Source organism: Lepidochelys kempii, chromosome 3 (genome assembly GCF_965140285.1).
Source record: "Lepidochelys kempii isolate rLepKem1 chromosome 3, rLepKem1.hap1, whole genome shotgun sequence".
NCBI classification, from domain to species: domain Eukaryota; kingdom Metazoa; phylum Chordata; order Testudines; family Cheloniidae; genus Lepidochelys; species Lepidochelys kempii.
The window spans coordinates 92,104,358-92,128,672 of record NC_136382.1 but is presented as its reverse complement, the minus strand read 5'-3'; the positions used below and the strand labels follow the sequence as shown (position 1 = coordinate 92,128,672).

The 24,315-nt window shown below is 41.7% G+C and overlaps 1 protein-coding gene across 6 annotated transcripts in view; it reads left to right on the top strand.

Annotated features, from left to right (window-relative positions):
- Positions 1 to 24,315, top strand: part of CEP85L (centrosomal protein 85L) — a 270,268-nt gene that overhangs the window by 55,335 nt on the left and 190,618 nt on the right. For 2 of the 6 annotated variants that reach the window (XM_078852177.1, XM_073337153.2), the window contains exon 1: positions 16,273 to 16,699. The exons of 1 other annotated variant lie outside the window; for it this stretch is intronic. In XM_078852177.1, the coding sequence (XP_078708303.1) occupies positions 16,636 to 16,699 (64 nt within the window). In that variant the 5' untranslated portion in view covers positions 16,273 to 16,635. Of the gene's footprint in view, positions 1 to 16,270; positions 16,700 to 24,315 lie in introns of those variants that run through there. 3 more of the 6 variants (XM_073337155.2, XM_073337158.2, XM_073337156.2) reach the window with 3 other exon arrangements.

Sequence of the window (24,315 nt, the reverse complement as noted above, 5' to 3'; positions counted from 1 at the left end):
AGGTCTGGAGGATTTAGCCCATCAGCATATACATATAATCATTTCAGGCACAAACCAGGCCATCGCACAACAGCACAAGTTGGACAAGGAATAAGATATTATGGAAAGGATATTGGGTAAATGCCTACTCTTAGGCAAAGAACTATGGGATCTTTGAGTAGATAGGACCTTTTTTTAACATCTCATGTGAAAGACCCCTCCCTCTCTCTCTCTCTCATATATATATATATAAAATATGAAAGAGACTGGACTTATCTGAGAGCCTGAACAAGGGGTTGAATATGCATATGAAATTTATTATCCTGAAAGGATGATGGCTAAGTTAATAACATTGCTGGAATTTCAGCAAGTGGGTAAAGCATTTAAGAATTTCAGACCTCCATGTTAACACAACTAACTATCCCCACCAATAATGACTTCAAGTCTCTGATCTATTATGAGCCATCACAGATCCTTCTACTAGACACTCGTAAATCAGTTTGTGTTACCTTTTGGTCACAAATCCATACGTTCTTTCAATGTAATAGACACGGGCAGAACCAAATTAACTTTGAATTGATAGCATCTCTTCAGATGATGGAAACTAGAGCCTGATTCTCCTCTCAGTTACACCAGTATAAATCAGAAGTAACATCGGTAGTCAATATGGTTGCATTACTATATTTAAGATTATGAAAGACATATTAAACACTGATCTGTCATTCCATTTTATATTGTCCAGTAATACAAGACCAAGTTGTGGTGGGGACTTGATAAAGTTCATGGCATTTATATTTAAAACAAGTTGAAGGAAATACTTCCTAATCAGTAATTGGCCCATTTAATTTACTGTCCGCAGAGAACAGAGTTAATAGGTCAAATTCAGAGCTAGTGTAAGCTTGACTTCAGTGATGCAGCAAGATTGGTTTTGGCTCAAATACAAGTGGCTGGATAACTCTCTGACAACTAAAATTTGTACCAGAGGGGTAGCTGTGTTAGTCTGTATCCACAAAAACAACGAAGAGTCTGATGGCACCTTAAAGACTAACAAAATTTATGCCCAAATAAATGTTAGTCTTTAAGGTCAATGGACTAATATTTGTAGTTATTTTGTCTAGGTTTGGGGTAAACAAATCCCAAGCTTCAGGCTATAAAGCTGATAGTGACAGGCATTCAGAAAGAATTTCCACTCTGATGTACTAGTACATGATAATACTTGCCAGTTGCATTACGGTATTTTTCTTGCCTTCCTCTGAAGGATCACTTAGTGTTGCTTGACCTCTCAAATGTCCATAGAGTTCCATGACCGTTTTGGGTGGAACAAAGAAAACACGCTCCGTCCCTTAACGTCCACCCTTGGAAACAGAAAAGCAACTGACTGGATTAATGATCTGATCCTCTGTTTCAATTTATAAAACCAGGAAGTGCGTGCTGTAGGTTTTATTTTAAAAATCAAGATTTTAAATACAAAATGCTAAACCCTTAGCCTTTGCTATTTTAAGCCCCTAATATGAAAGTTGTTCCATGTGGGTGCAGAGGTTCCACCTTTTGTAGAGCACTTGCAACATCAGAGTTTTGCAATATAAAGGCACTCACTCTCCATTGGCTTGTCCTTTTGTGAGTCATTTTTACCTGTGTGAAGTAAATGCAAACCAGCTCATGCAGAAGTAATACTGCATCTCATCCAATTTAAAATCCAAACATTTCCAGTGATTAGAGCTGGTCAAAAATGAGAATTTCGACCTCCCAAGGAAACGCTGATAAATTAACATTTGTTTTCATCCTGAATCAGGGCAAAAAGCTGAAATATCAGAATTTTTATTTTTTCATATAACATTCCAGAACTGAAATGTTTCATTTTGGCTCAGTTTGACATTGAACTGTGTCTGCTTGGGCTGGTGTGGTGCCTCGTGAGAGTTGTAGTTTGTGTGTCTCATGGCTTCGTTCTCCTCAGTTGGCAAAGGTAGCTGACTGAACTACATCTCCTATGAGGCACCGTGGTCTCATCTCTGGTTGAACCACTATGGTATACTATGGGAGCCTCGTGACCACAATGCATGTGAATGACAACTCCCCTGAGGTAATACAGCAGCACAGGTGGACCCAGATTAATGTCACAGTAAGTGACCCAAAACAAAAGGTTTCAATGTGGTGTGTGAAGGTATCAGGGATACCATTCCTCTGGGATCAGAGGTCTGCTGCTGGCTGATTAACCCCACCTGCTGCACCTGAGAAAAGAGCTAAACTTAAGTATCTGATCCCTATAAAAGAAGGCAGCAGGACATAGGTGCTGAAACTAGGAGTGCTGCAGCACCCATTAACTTGAAATGGTTTCCATTATATACAGACTTTACAGTTGGTTCAGTGGCTCTCAGCTCCACCACAATAAAAATTGTTCCAGCACCCCTGCAGCAGGAAATGGAGTGGGGAGCCTGTAACACCCTCCAGAAAGCCAAGGGGCTGTGCTCCCAATGGACTGCTACTAGAGTTACTGCAGAGAGGAATTGCTCCAGAAACCAAATAGATAGTAGGGAGACTGTGTAGTTCTTTATTACAAAAGCAAGAACCAGGGAATTTTGGGTTGCTGAAGTTATTGGTGCAAGGGAAAGATTTGGGGAAGGGACTATTCAGCCTGCAAAGACTTTTGAGGGAAAAGTCTGAAAGGATTTGATCGTTTTGTTAAGGCAGGTTAAAATAAAACTAACCATACTGGAAATTGCTTTCCTGGATTCTGAGAGAGCGCTCAGAGTTTTATCCTAGGGTGTGAGTGGCTCAGCAAAAGCAAAACCTGTGCCAATAGGAGGAGGGTGCTATAAGATAGGCCTTGCCCCCCCCCCATACTTTATAGAGTGAGTGAATCTAAACATTTTTGGTCATCTGACTTGAAATGAAATATGTTTTGATTTGCCCAATATAAAATCAAAAATCTGCAAAATATGGATTTTCTTGCTGTTGAAAGAACGAGGCATACTTGTGGCACCTTGGAGACTAACAAATTTATTTGAGCATAAGCTTTTGTGGGCTAAAACCCACTTCATCGGATGCATGCAGTGGAAAATACAGTAGGAAGATATATACACACACACACACACACACACACACACACACAGAGAGAACATGAAACAATTGGTGTTGCCATACCCTCTATAATGAGAGTGATCAGTTAAGGTGAGCTATTATCAGCAAGAGGGGAAAATGCGCCATCCTGATTATCACTACAAAAGGGTATTTCCAGCAGTTGACAAGAAGGTGTGAGTAACAGTAGGGGGGAAAATAAGCATGGAGAAATAGTTTTACTTTGTGTAATGACCCATCCACTCCCAATCTTTATTCAAGCCTAATTTAATGGGGTCCAGTTTGTAAATTAATTCCAATTCAGCAGTTTCTCATTGGAGTTGGTTTTTGAAGCTTTTTTGTTGTAGTATTACCACTTTTAGGTCTGTAATCGAGTGACCAGGGAGATTGAAGTGTTCTCTGACTAGTTTTTGAATGTTATAATTCTTGACCTCTGATTTGTGTCCATTTATTCTTTTCGGTAGAGACTGTCCGGTTTGGCCAATGTATATGGTAGAGGGGCATTGCTGACACATGATGGCATAGATCACATTGGTAGATGTGCAGGTGAACAAGCCTCTGATCATGTGGCTGATGTGATTAGGCCCTATGATGGTGTCCCCTGAATAGATATGTGGACAGAGTTGGCAATGGGCTTTGTTGCAAGGATAGGTTCCTGGGTTAGTGTTTTTGTTGTGTGGCTGCTGGTGAGTATTTGCTTCAGGTTGGGGGGCTGTCTGTAAGCAAGGACTGGCTTGTCTCAAGATCTGTGAGAATGATGGGTCGTCCTTCAGGATAGGTTGTAGATCCTTGATGATGCATTGGAGAGGTTTTAGTTGGGGTCTGACGGTGACAGCTAGTGGCATTCTGTTACTTTACTACTGTCCTGTAGTAGGTGACTTCTGGATACTCTTCTGGCTCTGTCAATCTATTTCTTCACTTCAGCAGGTGGGTATTGTAGTTGTAAGAATGCTTGATAGAGATCTTGTAGGTGTTTGTCTGAGGGGTTGGAGCAAATGCGGTTGTATCTTAGAGCTTGGTTGTAGGCAATGGATCGTGTGGTGTGGTCTGGATGAAAGCATGTAGGTAAGTATAGCGGTCAGCAGATTTCCGGTATAGGGTGGTGGTTATGTGACCGTGGACACTACAGAACTAATAAGCGATGAAGTGGATCTCTTTTGTGGACTGGTCCAGGCTGAGCTTGATGGTGGGAGGAAATTGTTGAAATCATGGTGGAATTCCTCAAGGGCTTCTTTTCCATGGATCCAAATGATGAAGATGTCATCAATGTAGCGCAAGTAGAGTAGGGGCATTAGGGAATGAGAGCTGAGGAAGTGTTGTTCTAAGTCCGCCATAAAAATGTTTGCATACTGTGGGGCCATGCGGGTACCCATAGCAGTGCTGCTGACTTGAAGGTATACCTTGTCCCCAAATGTGAAATAGTTATGGGTGAGGACAAAATTACAACCACCAAAATTACAACAAAGTTCAGCCACCAGGTTTGCCATGATATTATCGGGGATACTGTTCCTGACAGCTTGTAGTCCATCTTTGTGTGGAATGTTGGTGTAGAGGGCTTCTACGTCTATAGTGGCCGGGAAGGTGTTTTCTGGAAGATCACCAATGGATTGTAGTTTCCTCAGGAAGTCAGTGGTGTCTCGAAGATAGCTGGGAGTGCTGGTAGCGTAGGGCCTGAGGAGAGAGTCTACATAGCCAGACGATCCTGCTGTCAGGGTGCCAATGCCTGAGATGATGGGGCATCCAGGTTTATAGATCTTGGGTAGCAGACAGAATACCTCTGGTCAGGGAGGGGTGTGTCTGTGCAGATTTGTTCTTGTGCTTTTTCAGGGTGTTTCTTGAGCAGATGTTGTAGTTGCTTTTGGTAACCCTCAGTGGGATCAGAGGGTAATGGCTTGTAGGATGTGGTATTAGAGAGCTGCCTAGCAGCTTCTTGTTCATATTCTGACCTATTCATGACGATGACAGTACCTCCTTTGTCAGCCTTTTTGATTATGATGTCAGAGTTGTTTCTGAAGCTGTGGATGGCATTGTGTTCTGCATGGCTGAGGTTATGGGGCATGTGATACTGCTTTTCCACAATTTCAGCCCGTGCATGTCGGTGGAAGCACTCTATGTAGAAGTCCAGTCAGTTGTTTCGACCTTCAGGAGGAGTCCACCCAGAATTCTTCTTTTTGTATTGTTGGTAGGAAGGTCTCTGTGGGTTAGTATGCTGTTCAGAGGTGTGTTGGAAATATTCCTTGAGTCAGAGACCTCGAAAGTAGGGTACATTTGATGGGAAATTCCTGACCAGCTGTACTAATTACTTACCGATCCAGACTCCTCATTCTAAAGCAAACACATTCTCCCTTGTCTTGCAGTACCAATGCTCCTGTCATAAAGCCCATGAGCCTGTTACTTAAATATTTTTCCACGTAATGTTTGAATCTATGACACTGGAATTCCGTTTAGACTGAATCTAAAATCTTGTGACTTAGAATCCAAAGGTGTTTTTTTATTTGTTTTCTGGCAATACGTTTAAGATTCACATTTTCAAGGTTTTTTCTGCAACTGTGAGAACTAGAAAGTTACTAAAAAAAAAAATCCTAGAGAACCTGAAATCTGAGATTCCTATCTAATAACCTGATTCTGGGAGTTTAAGAAAAACACCAAATATTGTGTCACTACTGACAAATCCTGAGCTTTGGCAACATGGAAATTCTGAATTTTTATACCCAATTTGTACTGGTAAAAATGACTACATAAGGTGAAGGGAAAAGGAGAATTAGGCCATAAGAATGTCCACACTGAGTCAGACCAAAGGTCCTTTTAGCCCAGTATCCTGTCTTCTGACAGTGGCCAATACCAGATGCTTCCAAGGGCAATTATCAAGTGATCCATCCGCTGTTGGGCAGTCCCAGCATCTGACACTCTCAGAAGCTTAGGGACACCCAGAACATGGGGTTGCATCCCTGACCATTTTGGCTAATAGTCACAGAGGACAAGTACATCAATGAACTTATCTAATTCTTTTTTTTTTGAATGCAGGTATAATTTTGGCCTTCACAACATCTTCTGACAATAAGTTCCACAGGTTGGCTGTGCATTGTGTGAAGAAGTACTTCCTTTTGTGTGTTTTAAAACTCACTGCCTATTTCATTGGGTGACCCCTGGTCCTTGTGTTATGTGAAGGGTAGATAATGCTTCCTTATTCACTTTTTCCACACTGTTAATGATTTTATAGACCTCTATCATATCTTCCCCTTTGTCGTCTCTTTTGCAAGCTGAATACTCCGTCCTTTTAATCTCTCCTCATATGGAAGCTGTTCCGTACCCATAATCATTTTTGTTGCCCTTCTCTGTACCTTTTCCATTTCTAATATATCTTTTTTTTGAGATGGGGCAACCAGAACTGCATGCAGTATTCTAGGTGTGGGTGTGCCATGGATTTATATTGGGGCATTATATTGTCTGTATTTTAACTATCCCTTTTTTAATGGTTCCTAACATTCTGTTAGCTGCTTTGACACAAATAGATAGGTCCAATATATTTGTGTTTTTTCATACTGTTATGAGCTGAGTTAAATCTTGTTATGGATTGAGTTAAAACTTCATTGAAACTGATGTGTGAACATGCTCTTCCCTCAAAAATAGTTATGAGAGACAGTTAAGGGGCCCCATCTAAAACAAGGCCTAATAGATTCTGCCCAGAAATCAGAATGGTATGGGTAGGGGAGGTCTACTAGTTTTTGTTCTGACCAGGAGGGTGTGGCTGTGAAAAAGACAAGTAGTGGGGGTTGAAAGGGAGAATTGGAAGTGGGACAGACAAGAAATTGAGACTGAGGGTATGTCTATGGGGACTATAGTGGCATATATACAGTGCTATAGGGGTGCTGACATAACCTCCGAGTGAAGATGCAGCCTAGAGTGATGGAAGTTTTTTCCATCACTGTAGTAACATCATTTTCCTAAATGATGGTAGCTAGTCAGCGGAAGCAATCTTCCATCAACCTAGCAGTGTCTACACTGGAGGTTAGGTTGCCACAGCTATTGAGCTCAGGGATGTGGATTTGTCCCTGACCGATTTCTACATCAACCTAAATTAAGGAAGAGCAAGAAATTAAGCCAAGCAGGAGCCTGGAAGCACGATGTGACCCTGAGAGAAGCCTGGGTCTGGTGCTAGCTAAAGAGGCTAGGGCCCATAAGCAAGATAATATCCCCTGGTTGTGGTTCCTCTTACATTCAGAGAAGCAGGACTTTGTACATTCCTTGTAAATAAAAAAAGATTGCATCAAAGAAAATACCAGACTCAATTGTCAATTTCTTCTCCCAATTGCAACTACCTTCAAAGCCCCATACTTCAAGTAGGTGCTTGGGTTTAAATAGGGGTAACAATATGTAAGATATCCAGTTCAATTTCCTTATAGGAAAAAGTCAGAACAATTATGTAAACACCTTTTTCCACAATGCACATTTTGTCAATATGGGTTGATGCAGCTTGCTGTTGGTGCAGTACAGCACACAGTGGACCCAGTGGAGTGATTCAGCCTTTCACAGGCCAATCTCTGTTTATTTCTGTTGGGATGTGTTTACGGGGTGAGCTAGTTTGTTTTTAATTATAATCCCACCTGTACTGGGTTAAATATATCGCTTTGTATTTGAATCACTTTTCTCTAAACCAGAAATAATTTGCTTTTGGGTTTCTACGATGGTGTGAAGGTCAGACTTAAAATTTTGTACACTACTCAAATAGTCCACTTGAAAAGATTGTACTCTTGGGGGGGAAAAACTTATGTTGTTCACATAGAATCACAGAATATCAGGGTTGGAAGGGACCTCAGGAGGTCATCTAGTCCAACCCCCTGCTCAAAGCAGGACCAATCCCCAATTAAATCATCCCAGCCAGGGCTTTGTCAAGCCTGACCTTAAAAACTTCTAAAGAAGGAGATTCCACCACCTCCCTAGGTAACACATTCCAGTGCTTCACACCCTCCTAGTGAAAAAGTTTTTCCTAATATCTAACCTAAATCTCCCCCACTGCAACTTGAGACCATTACTCCTTGTTCTGTCATCTGCTACCACTGAGAACAGTCCAGAGCCATCCTCTTTGGAACCCCCTTTCAGGTAGTTGAAAGCAGCTATCAAATCCCCCCTCATTCTTCTCTTCCATAGACTAAACATCCCCAGTTCCCTCAGCCTCTCCTCATAAGTCATGTGTTCCAGTCCCCTAATCATTTTTGTTGCCCTCCGCTGGACTCTTTCCAATTTTTCCACATCCTTCTTGTAGTGTGGGGCCCAAAACTGGACACAGTACTCCAGATGAGGCCTCACCAGTCTCGAATAGAGGGGAATGATCACGTCCCTCGATCTGCTGGCAATGCCCCTACTTATACATCCCAAAATGCCATTGGCCTTCTTGGCAACAAGGGCACACTGTTGACTCATGTGCAGCTTCTCGTCCACTGTAGCCCCTAGGTCCTTTTCTGCCCAACTGCTGCCGAGCCATTCGGTCCCTAGTCTGTAGTGGTGCATTGGATTTTTTCCATCCTAAGTGCAGAACTCTGCACTTGTCCTTGTTGAACTTCATCAGATTTCTTTTGGCCCAATCCTCCAATTTGTCTAGGTCCCTCTGTATCCTATCCCTACCCTCCAGCGTATTTACCTTTCCTCCTAGTTTAGTGTCATCTGCAAACTTGCTGAGGGTGCAATCCACACCATCCTCCAGATAATTTATGAAGATACTGAACAAAACTGGCCCCAGGACTGAGCCTTGGGGCACTCCACTTGATACCAGCTGCCAACTAGACATGGAGCCATTGATCACTACCCGTTGAGCCTGACAATCTAGCCAGCTTTCTATCCACCTTATAGTCCATTCATCCAGCCCATACTTCTTTAACTTGCTGGCAAGAATACTGTGGGGGATCGTGTCAAAAGCTTTGTTAAAGTCAAGGAACAACACATCCACTGCTTTCCCTTCATCCACAGAGCAAGTTATCTCATCATAGAAGGCTATTAGATTAGTCAGGCATGATTTGCCCTTGGTGAATCCATGCTGACTGTTCCTGATCACTTTCCTCTCCTCTAAGTGCTTCAGAATTGATTCCTTGAGGACCTGCTCCATGATTTTTCCAGGGACTGAGGTGAGGCTGACTGGCCTGTAGTTCCCAGGATCCTCCTCCTTCCCTTTTTTAAAGATGGGCACTACATTAGTCTTTTTCCAGTCGTCCGGGACTTCCCCTGATCGCCATGAGTTTTTAAAGATAATGGCCAATGGCTCTGCAATCACATCCGCCAACTCCTTTAGCACTCTCGGATGCAACTCATCCGGCCCCATGGACTTGTGCACGTCCAGCTTTTCTAAATAGTCCCGAACCACTTCTTTCTCCACAGAGGGCTGGTCACCTCCTCCCCATGCTGTGCTGCCCAGTGCAGTAGTCTGGGAGCTGACCTTGTTCGTGAAGACAGAAGCAAAAAAAGCATTGAGTACGTTAGCTTTTTCCACATCCTCCGTCACTAGGTTGCCTCCCTCATTCAGTAAGGGGCCCACACTTCCCTGACTTTCTTCTTGTTGCCAACATACCTGAAGAAACCCTTCTTGTTACTCTTGACATCTCTTGCTAGCTGCAACTCCAGGTGTGATTTGGCCTTCCTGATTTCACTCCTGCATGCCCGAGCAATATTTTTATACTCATCCCTGGTCATTTGTCCAATCTTCCACTTCTTGTAAGCTTCTTTTTTGTATTTAAGATCAGCAAGGATTTCACTGTTAAGCCAAGCCAGTCGCCTGCCATATTTACTATTCTTTCTACACATCGGGGTGGTTTGTTCCTGTAACCTCAATAAGGATTCTTTAAAATACAGCCAGCTCTCCTGGACTCCTTTCCCCCTCATGTTATTCTCCCAGGGGCTCTTGTCCATCAGCTCCTTGAGGGAGTCAAAGTCTGCTTTTCTGAAGTCCAGGGTCCGTATTCTGCTGCTTTCCTTTCTTCCTTGTGTCAGGATCCTGAGCTTGACCATCTCAGTCATTGCCTCCCAGGTTCCCATCCACTTTTGCTTCCCCTACTAATTCTTCCCAGTTTGTGAGCAGCAGGTCAAGAAGGGCTCTGCCCCTAGTTGGTTCCTCCAGTACTTGCACCAGGAAATTGTCCCCTACATTTTCCAAAAACTTCCTGGATTGTCTGTGCACCGCTGTATTGCTCTCATAGAAAAACATAGAAAAGAAGTAACTGAGGAATAGAAAAGCAAATTGTCATTTTAATGTCAATCATTCCCAGTATAGACTTTTTGCAGAAATAGTGCTGTCTGTAGCTTTTGACAGAATAAAAAGGAGTTTCACGGCCTAGTACAATACTAGAAATTATCTGTATTCTGGTCGAACAATAGCTAGGTATTTAGCATTGGCTTGTTAAAGAAGATAATTCTATTAGATTTGGAAGCAAGTATGTAGAATTAATGCACAGCAGATGAAGGGTTTTACTAAAAGAAAAGTGCTGCTGTTACTTGTCAGATTGCAGTTTGACAGTTTATAACATTCTATCTCTATTCAGGAAAAAAACCTCAAGTATGTGATGTGCGAATCCACTTACTCCACTAATATCGTATTAAACTGATTTGTAACATCTCCTTAGCACCAGCACTTCACTGTTATTTTCTATGATTGTTTCTCTTGTTTTCTGCCACAAAGGAGGAGGTTTTTGGTCACAAAATCCTGGAGCAGGGGTAGGGAGGAGGTTTTCAGTTCCAGATCATAAGAAGTCAGGCCCATTCATTGTCTGTAGCAGTACATTCCACAACAATTATACTTGGGCTGGGCCTGCTTCCACCCCTGCATAAGTCAGTAATAAGATTACATCTTTTCTTTCCCACTCATTACACATATTGTTTTATACTCCACTTGAGTTGGTGAATAAACTGCACTCAGGGCAACCCTGAGGTAGGCAAAATTTTAACTGAATTTAATGGGAGTTCAAGGCTGGAGCCCCTTTATAATACTGCTCTATATTTTATTCTTTAGAGGAACAAAAAATGTGAAGACAAAAGTTAAAATCTATAGATGGTCCCAAAACCCTAGATCTGAATTCTGATACTTTGGGACATGCAAAAATCCAGATGTGGATTTTAGGCTTTTAGAAACTGACAAAGTGCTGGTCATTAAACTGCTTTATGCTTTTTTTTAACATTTTATTTAGATTTTACATTTTAAGATAGAAATGTACAACTTTTCCCTACAGCACCCTTGTCAAGCAAGCTGGGAAATGAAACAGGAATATTTTAGGAGAACTTGTGGCATCTGATGAAGTGAGCTGTAGTTCACGAAAGCTTATGCTCAAATTTTTTAGTCTCTAAGGTGCCACAAGTCTTCCTTTTCTTTTTGCGGATACAGACTAACACGGCTGCTATGCTGAAACCAGGAATATTTTAGTTGACCTAAATATAATATGGATTGGTATTTTACTTGAAGCAATAGTATGTTGTAATCAAGCAAACATGTCTTCATGGTACATAAGCACATAAGAATGGCCATATTGGGTCAGACCAAAGGTCCATCTAGCCCAGTATCCTGTCTTCTGATAGTGGCCAATGCCAGGTGCTTCAGAGGGAATGAACAGAACAGTTAATCATAAAGTGATCCATCCCCTGTTGCCCATTCCCAGCTTCTGGCAAACAGTAGCATTTTTTTTTTAATTGTCAAACTGCAATCTGACAATATTCTACCTTTGGTCCCAAGCACCCTCTGTGGGCCTATGTTCACTAGGAGAAATGGGTCTTCTTAATAGGTGTTAGCTAACTCATTTTAAAACCTTACTATAGACAGGGCAAGGGGTATTTTAACATATCAGCTGGTTGTTTTGTAACCAAGGAGGAGCATAAGGTCCCCACTATAACATGTATTAGCTGATCAAGACAACTTTCTCTGTCTACAGTAAGTTTTAAAATGTATTAACAAACATGTTTTTAAAAAGGCCACATTTATCCTTGCATGGACAGGCCCTGTGAGATGTGCAGAGGAGCAAATGAAAATAAACACCAGAGCCCACCCAGCATATTCTCCTTCTAGCCCATGAGCTCTGCAGTTATGGCTATGTGGGATGATGGGGATGGGCCTGCTAAGAATGAGGGGAGTTGGGATGCAGCCATACTTAATGGCATAGTGTCCTGAAGACTCCAAACATTTCCAAGCTGAAATCCATGTGGGAGTTAATTCTGGCTTTAACCGCATTAACTAACTCAGCCTCCCCTCTGCAGGAGGTTCAATTAATTTAGCAGCATAGGTTTTCTATGAAGTTTTTGAGAACTTAAAAATTTATTTTGAGACCTTGTATTATGGTACAGAGTATCCAGGACTGTGTGTATGCAGCAAAGAGGAAAACAGACTTTATTAGGGAGTGAGTAATGGATTACGGAGCCAAATTTATGCACTGACTTTAATTTGGCTTAGTTTCTAGACTGATATTCTCAGATAAGTAGTAAAAGAGGCACTGGTAATTAAATTCAGGGACTATAAATCAGAATCTTGTCAAAAGGATCCTAATGAGTCAGGTGATAGCAGGTTAATGCTTAATTCCAAATATGTACAATTATACTGTTTCCCCCTCACACACCAAGAAAAAAAAAGTACAGATGCACCAACTCAGATACCTCAAAACATGGGGAAACACTTTGAGCCTAATACTCAAACTCCCACTGAAGTGAATGAAGTCAATCCAGTGGTGTGTCTTGTACCACCTTTACTGTTCCTTCTTACAGCTCCTTTTCTATGATCTGCTCAGGATTCTGAGAAGCTACTGTTAAAGGGAAGTAAATAACAGATTCACAAAAGCACCTTATACATATGTCATGATATGAAAGAACGGTCATCACACCTTTTCCCTCATATTTCCACCTGGTCAAAAAGTCTGTGGCTTTGTGCCTCTGCACTGTGTTGTAGGGTCAGAAACTCTCAAGCTTCACTCCAGTTTGGTATCTTTCTTCTCCTAGGGGAGATTTTTCTTCCACAGTCTTTACTTGATGTTAAAAAAAAAATAGCCTGTTTAAAATCCACATTGCCTTCTTCTAACTGAGTTAAGTACAAGTGCTGAACCAAAGTACAGAACATACAGATAAAAACATTAGTTGTTCTCTCAAAGGCAGTATGTAGAAAAGTTCTTTAAGAGCATTTGAATCAGTGCCACTGCATAATTTTGGGTCTTGTATGTATTAGAAAGCAGCTTGCTACTTATGCACCATCCTAACATTTAAGATTACCTATATGCTCTTGTAACTGTCCTTTGACTTGAACACAGGAGTAAGGCTGGGGGGGGGGGGGAAGATTGGACATTCTCATGGTTTGATGGTAGGTCCAGGATTTAGCTTCCCTCATAGATCTGCCCAAACCCAAGTTTGTTGCCTTTCAAGGCTGCAAAGCTTATCAGTATTGTATCACTCAAAACTTTACTGAAGGGAGGTGATTTGAGTGTATTCAGGAGTTCTTTTTGAGTTAAACATCTGCCAATTTTAGTATTTGCACTTTAAATCATTTGGATAATGGCATAGAGAGTACACTTGTAAAGTTTGCATATGATACCATACTGGGAGGGATTGCAAGCACTTTGGAGGACAGGATGAGAATTCAAAATGATCTGGACAAACTGGAGAAATAGTCTGAAATAAAGAGGATGAAATTCAATAAGGATAAATGTGAAGTATTCACTTAGGAAGGAATAATCAATTGCACAAATACAAAATGGAAATGACTTCCTAGGAAGGAGTACTGCGGAAAAGGATCTGGGGGTTATAGTGGATCACAAACAAAGTATGAGTCACCAATATAATACTCTTGCAAAAAACCCGAACATTATTCTGGGATATATTAACAAGAGTGTTGTAAGCAAGACATGAGAAGTAATTCTTCCAGTGGAGACAGTCCAAAGGAGAGCAACAAAAAATGATTAAAGGTCTACAAAATATGACCTATGAAGAAAGACTTAAAAAATGGGTTTGTTTAGTCTGGAGAAGAGAAGACTGAGGGAGGACATAAGTCTTCCAGCGCATAAAAGGCGCTTATAAAGAGGAGAGTGATAAATTGTTCTCCTTAACCATTGAGGACAGACAACAGGTAATGGGCTTAAATTGCAACATGAAAGATTTTAGGTTAGACATGAGGAAAAACTGCCTAACTATAAGGGTACTTAAGCACTGGAACAAAACTACCTAAGGAGATTGTGGAACCTCCCTCTCTGGAGGTTTTAGAGAACAGGTTAGACAAAGACCTGCCAGGGAGGGTCTAGATAATACTTAGACCTGCCTCAGTGCAATGGACTGAAGTAGGTGACCTAATGAGGTCCCTTTCAGTCCTACATTTCTGTGATTCTATGTTGTTTTTTAGCCAATGTACACTTGCCCAGAAGCCTCTAGCTAGAATGAATGCTTAGAAACTATTTTGTGATACGTACATTACAAACACCTAGACAGATAGATCAATGTGTTTTTGCTGAAGTCCAATCTATAACCATTAGATTCCCCATAATGGGTTAAAATAAGAAAAAAAAAAGATAATTTGTGTTAATCAGCTTACCATTTAAAAAACAAACAATTCACTGGATCAGCAAGAAGTTACATAAGGACAGGGTTTGTTGCTTGCTTGAATGTCTCCAATGAATACATACTGTAGTGTTCGATCTGACCCTTTGTTTAGGCTACTATGTGTTTATACTGTGCTCATCACAGGGTACAGTGTCTGAATCCGTCACTTCCATTGGCTGGATTGTAGTGGTCTACTGTTGTGAGAATGAGTACAATAAAGCATGTAAACTGGTTTTAGCAAAATATTTTTTCTCAACCACAATCTATGCATCCTTGTTTATTGACGTGTATTTCTGATGGAGGTCAGGTTAAATTTTTTTTCCAGAGGTACATTTAAAGAAGGGCCAGCTGAGACACAGTTACTCTAACATCTCCTGCAAACCAATAACAATGGAATGAATATGCCAACCAGTTGTGAAGAATTCTGACGGGTTTGGGGGCAGGCAGAAGCTGTGTTCTGGGGATGTAGCTGTTTCCCCCTTTTTTTTTTTTATTTCAGGGAGAGCTAATTCATGATTTGCATTTTTTTTCCTGCTGGATGGTCATAATTTGTGATTGTTAGGGTACTTAGCGATTTTTGTGAGGGCCTTTTTAGTGTTCTTAAAATAAATACAAATTAGTTGCAATTCTTATTGCTCTTCATCATTTTTTCTTCTGCTATTTGAAGCAGAAAAGTAGATGGTAATCATGTATTATTATCATAAACTCTTCTAAGTGTTTAGGGGTTGGATTCAAGTGTATTGTGAATGTTGTAGCTTTCTTTCATTTGGCAGCTGAAATGTCTTTCTAGTGCAAGCTTGGGAGTGAACCCAACGTAGGTTCTTGTCATCATAACACAGATCCTTTTTCTGTACATTTATTGTTATTTATACATGATATTAGGTAGTAGGGAGGAGATGTAGGCTCCTCTGCTTTGTGCTGGGCAGTAGCTAGTCATGGTGGACTTTTTGGAGGGGTTACAGGTCTGCCTGTATTAGCTGTAGGTGGAAGGGGGCTCAAGGAGTGACTAAGGCAATGTCTGATACATTGGTGCACCCTCACACTGCAAATGAGTCATTAGCCTCTCCCACTATCATCCCAAATTTTTACTGCTACTCTCTCTATGCACCTGGCAAGGTTCTTCTTGGTAACTAGTTTGGGAAGTTACAGGAGGGAATCAGTTTTCAGATCCCTCTGTATTCAGATTTCACCCATGCGGCTGTCCTTTTAATTCTCCCTGATCCTGTATGAACTATGTGAGGAATATAGATGGGATCTTTGGGGCAGAAGGCAGTGGAAATGCTTGGGGAGTGGGAGGAAGGATTGGGAATATATAGTCCTGGATTCTCCCAGTTCTCTTTGTCCTGTAAGGTAAATTAAATTGAATAATTCTGAGGTCTTGTAAAGAACACAACGGCAACCGCTCCATGAAACGCAGCTGGGATTTTAAGGCTCCCAGGCTGTAGATATGAAATCCAGGAGTGGACACGGGGGAAGGCACAGAGAGGAGATAGGGGATAGCTGAGTGGCTACAGCGGGTATCCTAGGCGGGGAAACCTAGAGGGGCAGATATGCATTGGCGGGGGCGGGGTACCAGCTGGGAGGGGCGGCCACAGCCCCCCCAGTCGATGCGCGCAGGACTCCCCGCGGCCGCTGGGCTGCTCCGCCGGCGCCCCCTCCCCCTAGGCCGGGCTAGGCGGGCGGCTCAGCGCCCGAGACGCGGCAGCATCTGCTGGGCTCCCGCCCCTGGCCCCGCCCCGCTGCCGGCCGCGGAGGTGGAGGCGGCGGCCCCGGCATAAAGCAAGTTTTGTCCCCGCTGCTCCAGCCGCTGCTGCGCCCCGCGGGGAGGCGGCGAGAGCCCGAGCGCCGCCCGCGCCATGGCCGCGGCTGCCCCCGGGCCGGAGCGGGGAGGCAGCGCGGCCAGAGCGGCCCGGTAACCGCCCGGCCGCCCGCCCGGCGCCTTCGCCCCGCCTGCCCGGCCGCGTCCGCCCGCTGCTGGCCGGGCCCCGCGGCGCAAGGCGGGGAAGTTCGCGGTGCTGCTGGGCTCGGGGCCCCGGCGCCATGTGGGGCAGCGGGATCCTCCCTGAGCTCGGGGACGGCGGCGGCTTGCGCAGCTACAAAGCCGGTAAGGAGCCCGCCGCGCATCCCTGCCTGCCTCCCTCCCTCCCTCCGGCCGGGACCCTGCCTCCCCCTGCCCCGCTCCCTTCCTGGGCGGCCCCTGCCCAGCGGGCACGCCGCGCTGCCTGGTGACATCTGGGCACCGCGCTGGGTTTGCAGAGAGCGACCCATTTCCAAACCCCGCTTCTCTCCCCGCTCCCGGGTTTAAACAGATGGCCGGGAGATTGGTCTCCATGCCCCAGGTCTGGCTTTGGGGCAGCCCCGGGCCCACAACCAATCGGTTCTGTGTAGTGCTTCAAAAACAGTCGCAAAAGGATGGGGGTGGAGGGGAGAATAATAGTTTTGGGGAGGTGGCAGAAGGTCAGGGCAACTCATTTGTGGTAGTGCGTTTGCAGACAGGCTGCTCTGTGTAGAGGGGCATTTAAGGGAGCCATTTGAGCTGAGGAAATGCAATTAGCTCGGGCCTATATTTAGGGTTGATCATAATTACTTCTAAATCTGCGACTGAAAAAAAAACCCTTCCCCACCAGACACCTCACTTGTTTCTCTGCAAAGGGAGAGAGACAAGTTTGGGGTTAGAGGAAGAGTCCTCATTGCACGTCTGTGCTTCTTTTGCATATGGCAAGAAGAGATCTAGTTAATGAATCTTTAGTCACTGGGTATAATTGAGGCAGCACTGGTACAGTGACTGGAAACATAGTGGTAGCTCTGGGTCAATTGTTGTTTTTTCGGTAGTGTAACTTTTCAGGATATATGGTATCTTGGCCAAATTCATCATTGGTGTAATTCAATTGAAAATGTTTTTAGAATGTGAAAGGATAAAAGGATGAGAATAAGGGAAGGCCAGTTTTCTTGAAATCAATGGATTTCCACCAGAGAAGAAGCTGGCTCATTGTGTTTAGATGCTTTGTATATCTCTGTTTGTAATTAAACAATGCACTATGTGATCCCCTTGATTCTTCTTGCGCTGATTGCTGAAATGACATTGTGTTATATCCAGTAAAGTACCCATCTTTTATTATTAATGTGGAACAGTTTGGTCACAGTGCTGGGAACTCACTGTATGTGGCTGTAGGGCACTTGAAAATACTATCATTCTTTTGCAACGTTAGTAGTTATTTTATATCTCCAATTAGCTGGATTTAGGGTTAGAAATATAAACTGCCCACAGTTGCAGGAGAACTAACTGTTATAGATTATACAGATGTAGTTTTCAAATACCCCTTTTTTGTATCATTTGCTATTTAGTTAGCTGGAACATAGAGGTGGTGACAAAACCTGATTTTTATCTAAATAATCTGCTTTTCCTTAATTCACCCTAGAGGATGGAGGACCTAAACGATAGACGTCATTGCCCATATGCGTAGTTCTTGTTTCAGATTTGGACTACGACCAACGTTTTAGTCAGGTTTTTTTTAACATTGTTTTGGACCTTTAATTTTAGTGTAACTTTTATAACTGTTTCTGGCCTGCATTTGAACTCTGAGTTTCTACAATTGGCAAGACTTTTTCAGATTGATTGATATTTAGAATTGAATTTTTAGAGATGATTTTGTAGTGTATCCATCTCATGAATAGGACAACTCATGGGAGCAAGGGCTTTCGGGATTGGGCCCTCTGTCTACTGGCAAATAAAATAAATGGTCTGACTGCAGAGCGCTTTAGACAGTTTTCTAGAAGGGGGAGCAATATCATGCAGTTCTTTTTCAAGCAAAGCTCTCATGATTTTGCTCCCTAGTCTAGACTAATACATCATTGTCAAAGTGTAGGGCTAAATTCTGCTTTCTTCTACACTGGTGTAAACTGGAAGTAATGTCATTGAAATCAGCCTACTGTGTTAGTTTTGAAACTGAGATGCATAGTTTCAATTTTGGAATTGCAACATGGTTGCAAAACATCTGTCTCTTTCATTAAATGGTATATAAATAGTTGGCATAATTAAATGGCAATATTGTTTGCTTTTGAGCTGACATGTTTTTGCTTGAAAATATAAGATATTTGAACCTCCACAAATAGTCCAATGTGTGCTCATGGTAATCTGAAAGAAGATGCTGCTGTTTCTATACTGGTAGCAAGAATTATTAATCTTTTAAAAGTATGTATAACATAATTTGCTAAGGCTTAGTTATTCTTTTGTCTAGTTATCTATTCTTTTGATAGGAAAAGTTGTCATATCCTACATAAAATCAAAGGAGAAAACTGCCTGAGGCCTAAATTTTTGGAAGGTCTAAGTGCCTGTGGATTCCTTTGGAACTGCAGGAACTTGGCAGCTTTGAGAAAGTGGCCATAATTATTTGAAATCTGGTGGTACAAACAACAGTACTTCGGCAGTGTATAATATCAGTTGTTATGATCACTAAACTTAGAGCCAGATACGAAACCTTTTCATGTTAATGGGAGTCTTTCCATTCACTTCAGTGGGCTTTGGATCAGGCCCTTACTGGCTATGTGAACACTGCAGTCTAATCCCAGGATTCAAACTCAGGCTCAAACTTCACCCCCCTTCTGTCTATACACAAATCGTACTAAGCCAGGGCTCAGTCTCAGGAGTGACTGGGAGTGAAGGGTCTGAGCCTAAGTGAAGCTGGGACCCAGGGTTCAAACTCTATAGCTTTGCAATAGAGACTTGTGCTTTGGGAATCTGCCAAAAGTATTCCACTGTCTCACAGGCTGGATTTCATTGTCCTTTTCCCCGGGGACATCCCTTCTACATTAAATTGGTATATTTGGAGGACTAGCCGACTGTTCTTTTTTAGTCCTGAAAAGGGCGGTTTGAGGAAGTATAATCATTGCTATGTTCACTGGAAAGGAGGTGGGTATATTCTGCAGCTGAATATTGTACGCCAGTGTGGTCTCTCAGCAGTCGCACTAAACTCCTTGATACTCAAGGATCACTGATAGGATGCGCATAGTGTCAGTGATGCTCACATCAGCTCTAGTTGACTGGCTCCCGGTCCAATCGCCCATCCAGCCTCCACAGATTAGAAGAGCTTCTCAGACATCTCGCTTTCTGAACCATGTCAATGCAAACGTGAGGATCCCGCTGTACGATGACCTGGAGAACCTGCCAAAGACAAGATTAAAATCCCGCAACCCTCTGTGGAACCGTATCAAGACCCTTACACCCAACTTCAATGCTGAGGCTCAATGGAGAGTCACATGGAACATTTCAACTGCTCAAAACAAACCGCTCATTGATCCTGTTGAGGAACCACCGGACCTCAATTTATGTCAGAAAGACTGGTGCAGATTGAATTGCATAAGGACATCTCATGGGAGATGTGGACAAATTCTCTTTAAATGGAAATGAGGCAAACACCTGTATGCGGCTGTGGTCACCAGGCACAAATGATGGAGCACATCGTATCTGAGTGTCCCCTTCGTTCTTTTGCTGGGGGCCTGAAGGACATTCACCAGTTCACTGCTGTGGCAATGTGCTGACTATCAAACTCAGATGTAAATTTGTAGTTGTTGCTACCTACCCAAGCCATACAAAAAAGGAATTTCCTTGTCCTCTGAACAATCAAGTTTTCCCACACTGCGCCACAAACCAAGGACTGGAGCAGCCTTGTTTTGGGAGGGTGCTAGGAAATCTGGGATATGGGTGGTTGGACTCGGGGCTGCATAATGCAGTGTAGACCCTGGGTCCCCTGGTTGGGGACCCAGAATTCAACAATTCCTAACCTGGGGTTACAAATGAGTCTAAAATGTTCAAGCCCTAGGTTAGCAAACCCAGGGTCTGCTAACTTGAGTTCTACTTATCCTGATCTTACGTTGCGTTGTAAACATACCCACTGTGTCTGCACTGGGAAGTCATTTAGTTTATGCTAAACTTAAACTGTATGTTCTTTTTCTGTGTTTGTTTGAATCAACCGTCAGGTGTCCCTTAGTCCATGAATGGATGAAGGGTTTACTCATGTTCTGATAATCTTTATCTCAGCAGTGTCTGCAATATTCTATAAATTACTTCACTGTCTGATTTCCATCCTCCTTTTCCACCCCTCCCCCTCAGTAGTGTTGCTCTTTTGGAATAAACTGAGTTGAATAAAAAGGGACTTTGCATTTCATATACTATAAGAGGCAAATGTGTAGTTTGGCACAACACAGAATTACAAAAGCATGGTTAGTTAGAAAGTGAACAGAAGATAAAGGTCAAGTGTAACCTTTGAGTTCTGATCTCTGAAAAAATATTTCCATCACAGACTGAAGAAACTGCTGCAGTTAAGTGTGTCCATAAATAGTATTCAGTAGCAAATGAAAGGAGTGTAGTTAGAGGTGCACAGCCATTCTGATTCGAAATTGATAATGAATGCCAATGTACTCTACTGTTAGCAGATCTGATATTGTTTGTATTGATACAAGGAATAAAACTGAGACTATTGAAACGGTATGGTGTCGTAAGATAATGGTCTCTTACTGGCAAACAAAAGTTAAAGCATTATTTTCAAAGTTGGAGATTTTTGTCTTATGACAGTGTGCCCCTCTCTTCCCCCCATTTATATATCTCTCTTGGACCAAGTGATTGGTATAGATTTTTATATCTTTTTGTCTGTTGCACATTGGTGCAGTAGAGTTTTGAAGACTGCAACATTATTGACCAGCTGTTATTACATTTTGATTGGTTGACACACATAATAGATCTTCTCATTAAATCAGTCAGAATAGTTTATCCATGAAAACATAATATTTTGTTAGAAGTATATTCTATATACGTGGAAAAATTCTTCTTTAGTAAAGTACGTTGATGGGTAATACCATCCCCTTTTTTCATGAAAAATCTCATGGTCTACTTAAAAAACTTAGATACAGAGTGTGGAACCCTATCACTTTTTATATAACTGGATCATGAGATTTTTTTCTGTGAAAGATATAAATTCATTTTAACTTTCTTAAAACACAATGGGCCAGATCAGTTCCTGGAATGTACACCACGGAGTAATTTGGCCCTTGTATTAAATATTCAGGTATAACCTAGATAACTTATTCTGTTTCCTTTCATATTTATTTTCCGGAACCAGTAAAGTAATTGCCTTTATAGGTAAACTGCAGTGATACACAACATAAATACCCAGAATGCTTTGGAAAATTTCGAAAGTCTAGCTGTCTTTGAAGTCTTCACTCACATCCTGTTTTGTTTCCAAATTGTTTTCATTCTGCAGTTTAAGAGAATTTTGCATTCTGAAATGAAGGTAGACATTAGCTTGTGCACAAATTTATGTGCCCCTTTATATCCAAGGATTAAATGGTAAACATTTACACCATGGCAAATAGAGCTGCCAAGCTAAAATCAGTCGAAGGTCTGTTAACACTTGTCTATTGTTTGAAAATCCAATAATAATTTTTTTTTAGAATTTAAGTTGGTCACTTTCAGACCTCTTTGCAAAAATTATTACTCATAAATCCTTGTAAGTTAGATAAGTAATTTCTCTTTATTTTACAGAGGGGTAAACTGAGATGCAAGAGTTTTTAGTAACTTGCTGAAGACCACACAGGGAGTTTTGAAAACTGACTCCCAGCCCCAAGCTCAAGCCTCTAGACGGTTGTTTGAATTGGGTAGGCAATTGATGACACACTTCAGGCTGTGAAAATGTTCATCTGCATCAACAGTATCCACCAGACAAACAATCATTCCCTTAGACTGTGTGTGTTCAGTATGATATAAATGGCTGCAGGGACTTAGACAACTGCTTAATGATTTATTTGTAGTGTGTTTATTACCTTAAATAAATGGGACCATCTGTGTTCATACTGTAGTTAGCAACCAAAACTGGATTATTGTGGCCACGGGGCTCTGTATGTGAGGAAGGTGTATAAGGTTTGGCTACATTCTCAACAAACTTGAAATAAGGAAGCTCCTAAGGGTGTGATTAACATCGTAAAGAAACAACTTCCTGAGTCTTGTGACTTGTAATACATTAGGAATGTGATTAGTTCATATCCACAAACCCCTGAGCTGTCTTGTTTCTCTTTCTTAAATCATAGACATAACTAGTATGTGTAAGAGTTAAACAGCCTACTTAGTGATGTCATAATTAAAATTGTGATAAGGTTGCAACTCATTGTGAGCTTTGCTGGTGTTATAACTTTCTGAACACAACTGCCTAGTGGCACTAATGAAACTTAGGTGCTTAGTTTGTACCAAAGAGAGAGAAGTACTTGGGAAAACTTAACTTAGTTCTTTTTGGGGGTGGGGAGGCTGGGGTGGGGGAAAAGATCCAGTCATTTCATTTCTGTAACAAGTTTTGCTCATCAGTAATTCAAGTTCAGCTGCTGAGGATGAGATGGTCCTCTAAGCCTGCAAGGAGGCAGGCTTATCTTTGCGTGCTGGGCAATAAATGGTGAGTTAATGTCACCCTATAGAGTGGGCATCATATACATATTTATGCCAGACAAATAAAATCGTCATATTACGGAATGAATGATTATCGGCATTTACAAACTCAGAATGACAATTATAGGAATGGACATTGAGGCGATCTCTTTACTCTCCCTCTATAATGATGAGGTAAACTGAGATTCCTTGTTGGAATGGTAGTTACTGATAACTCCTTACATCTCTCCACAAAGCTATAGCTTTTCAAAACATTTAATATTAAAGCTGTGTATATTCAAGTGAATTTGTACTACAAAACACTAATGTCTTAAGAGGTTGAGTGCAAAGAATTAGTGGTTCTACAAAATGCAAAAGTAAAGAGCAGTAATACTCTCTTACTCAGTGGCATTTAAGGAAGGCTGCAATCTTTTCAATTGTATACTCTCACTCAAAACTCCTGATCTGACAGTGGACTACTTTTTTTTTTTTTGTAATCCTATCTAAAGTGACTCTTTAAGATACTCTGCTCAGAAGCATTGGATTAAGTAATAATAAAGTGAAGTCATCTCCCAATACAAATCAGAACTATATATTAATGGTTTGCCCTGGGCAGCTATGTCTAGAGTAAGAAAAGTCTGTCTGTATCTGTTTAAACGGGTGTTTATTAACTCACGTTAACTACTAACATGTTAAAATCATGGAATAGACTAATCAGGCAAACTAGTTTTAACAAATGTTAGCTAGTGAAAGCAAATCTTAACTGGCATCTTAAGATTTACCTCAACTAGCTAGTACATGTTAAAACTGCACTTACCTGGTCTATATTAGGATATTAACATTTAACATGAGTGAGCTAGTGTGTTAAAAGTCCACTTTTTTTTGATAGTATGGATAAAGCTTATGTGTCTGCCAAACATAGTGATAACCTGTCTTGAAAGCACAAATGAAAAAGATTTGTAAATCTAATGGTTCTGGAAAGACTTGAAGTTATAGGAACAAATGGTTGTGCTGCCATTGTTGGAAGCAGATTATGTTTGTTGTGGATAGGTTATTATAGGAAGAGGAATAATTCTACACTTGTCTCCAGTATCAACTGTTCTGCCTTCCACATTCTTTAGAAGCCTGTCTTTGCATTGCAACCTGCCTGAGGCTTAACAGTGGAGGAGTTAAAACCACTTGTTAATTCTTATGGTGGCCCACTTTGTACAGCTGTAGTTAAGAAGAATTTTTTTGCACTCTGCCCTTTGTTGTAAAGTGTTTGGTGACACACAACTGTGCTGTGAACTGAAAGTTTACACTAAAAACTCTTA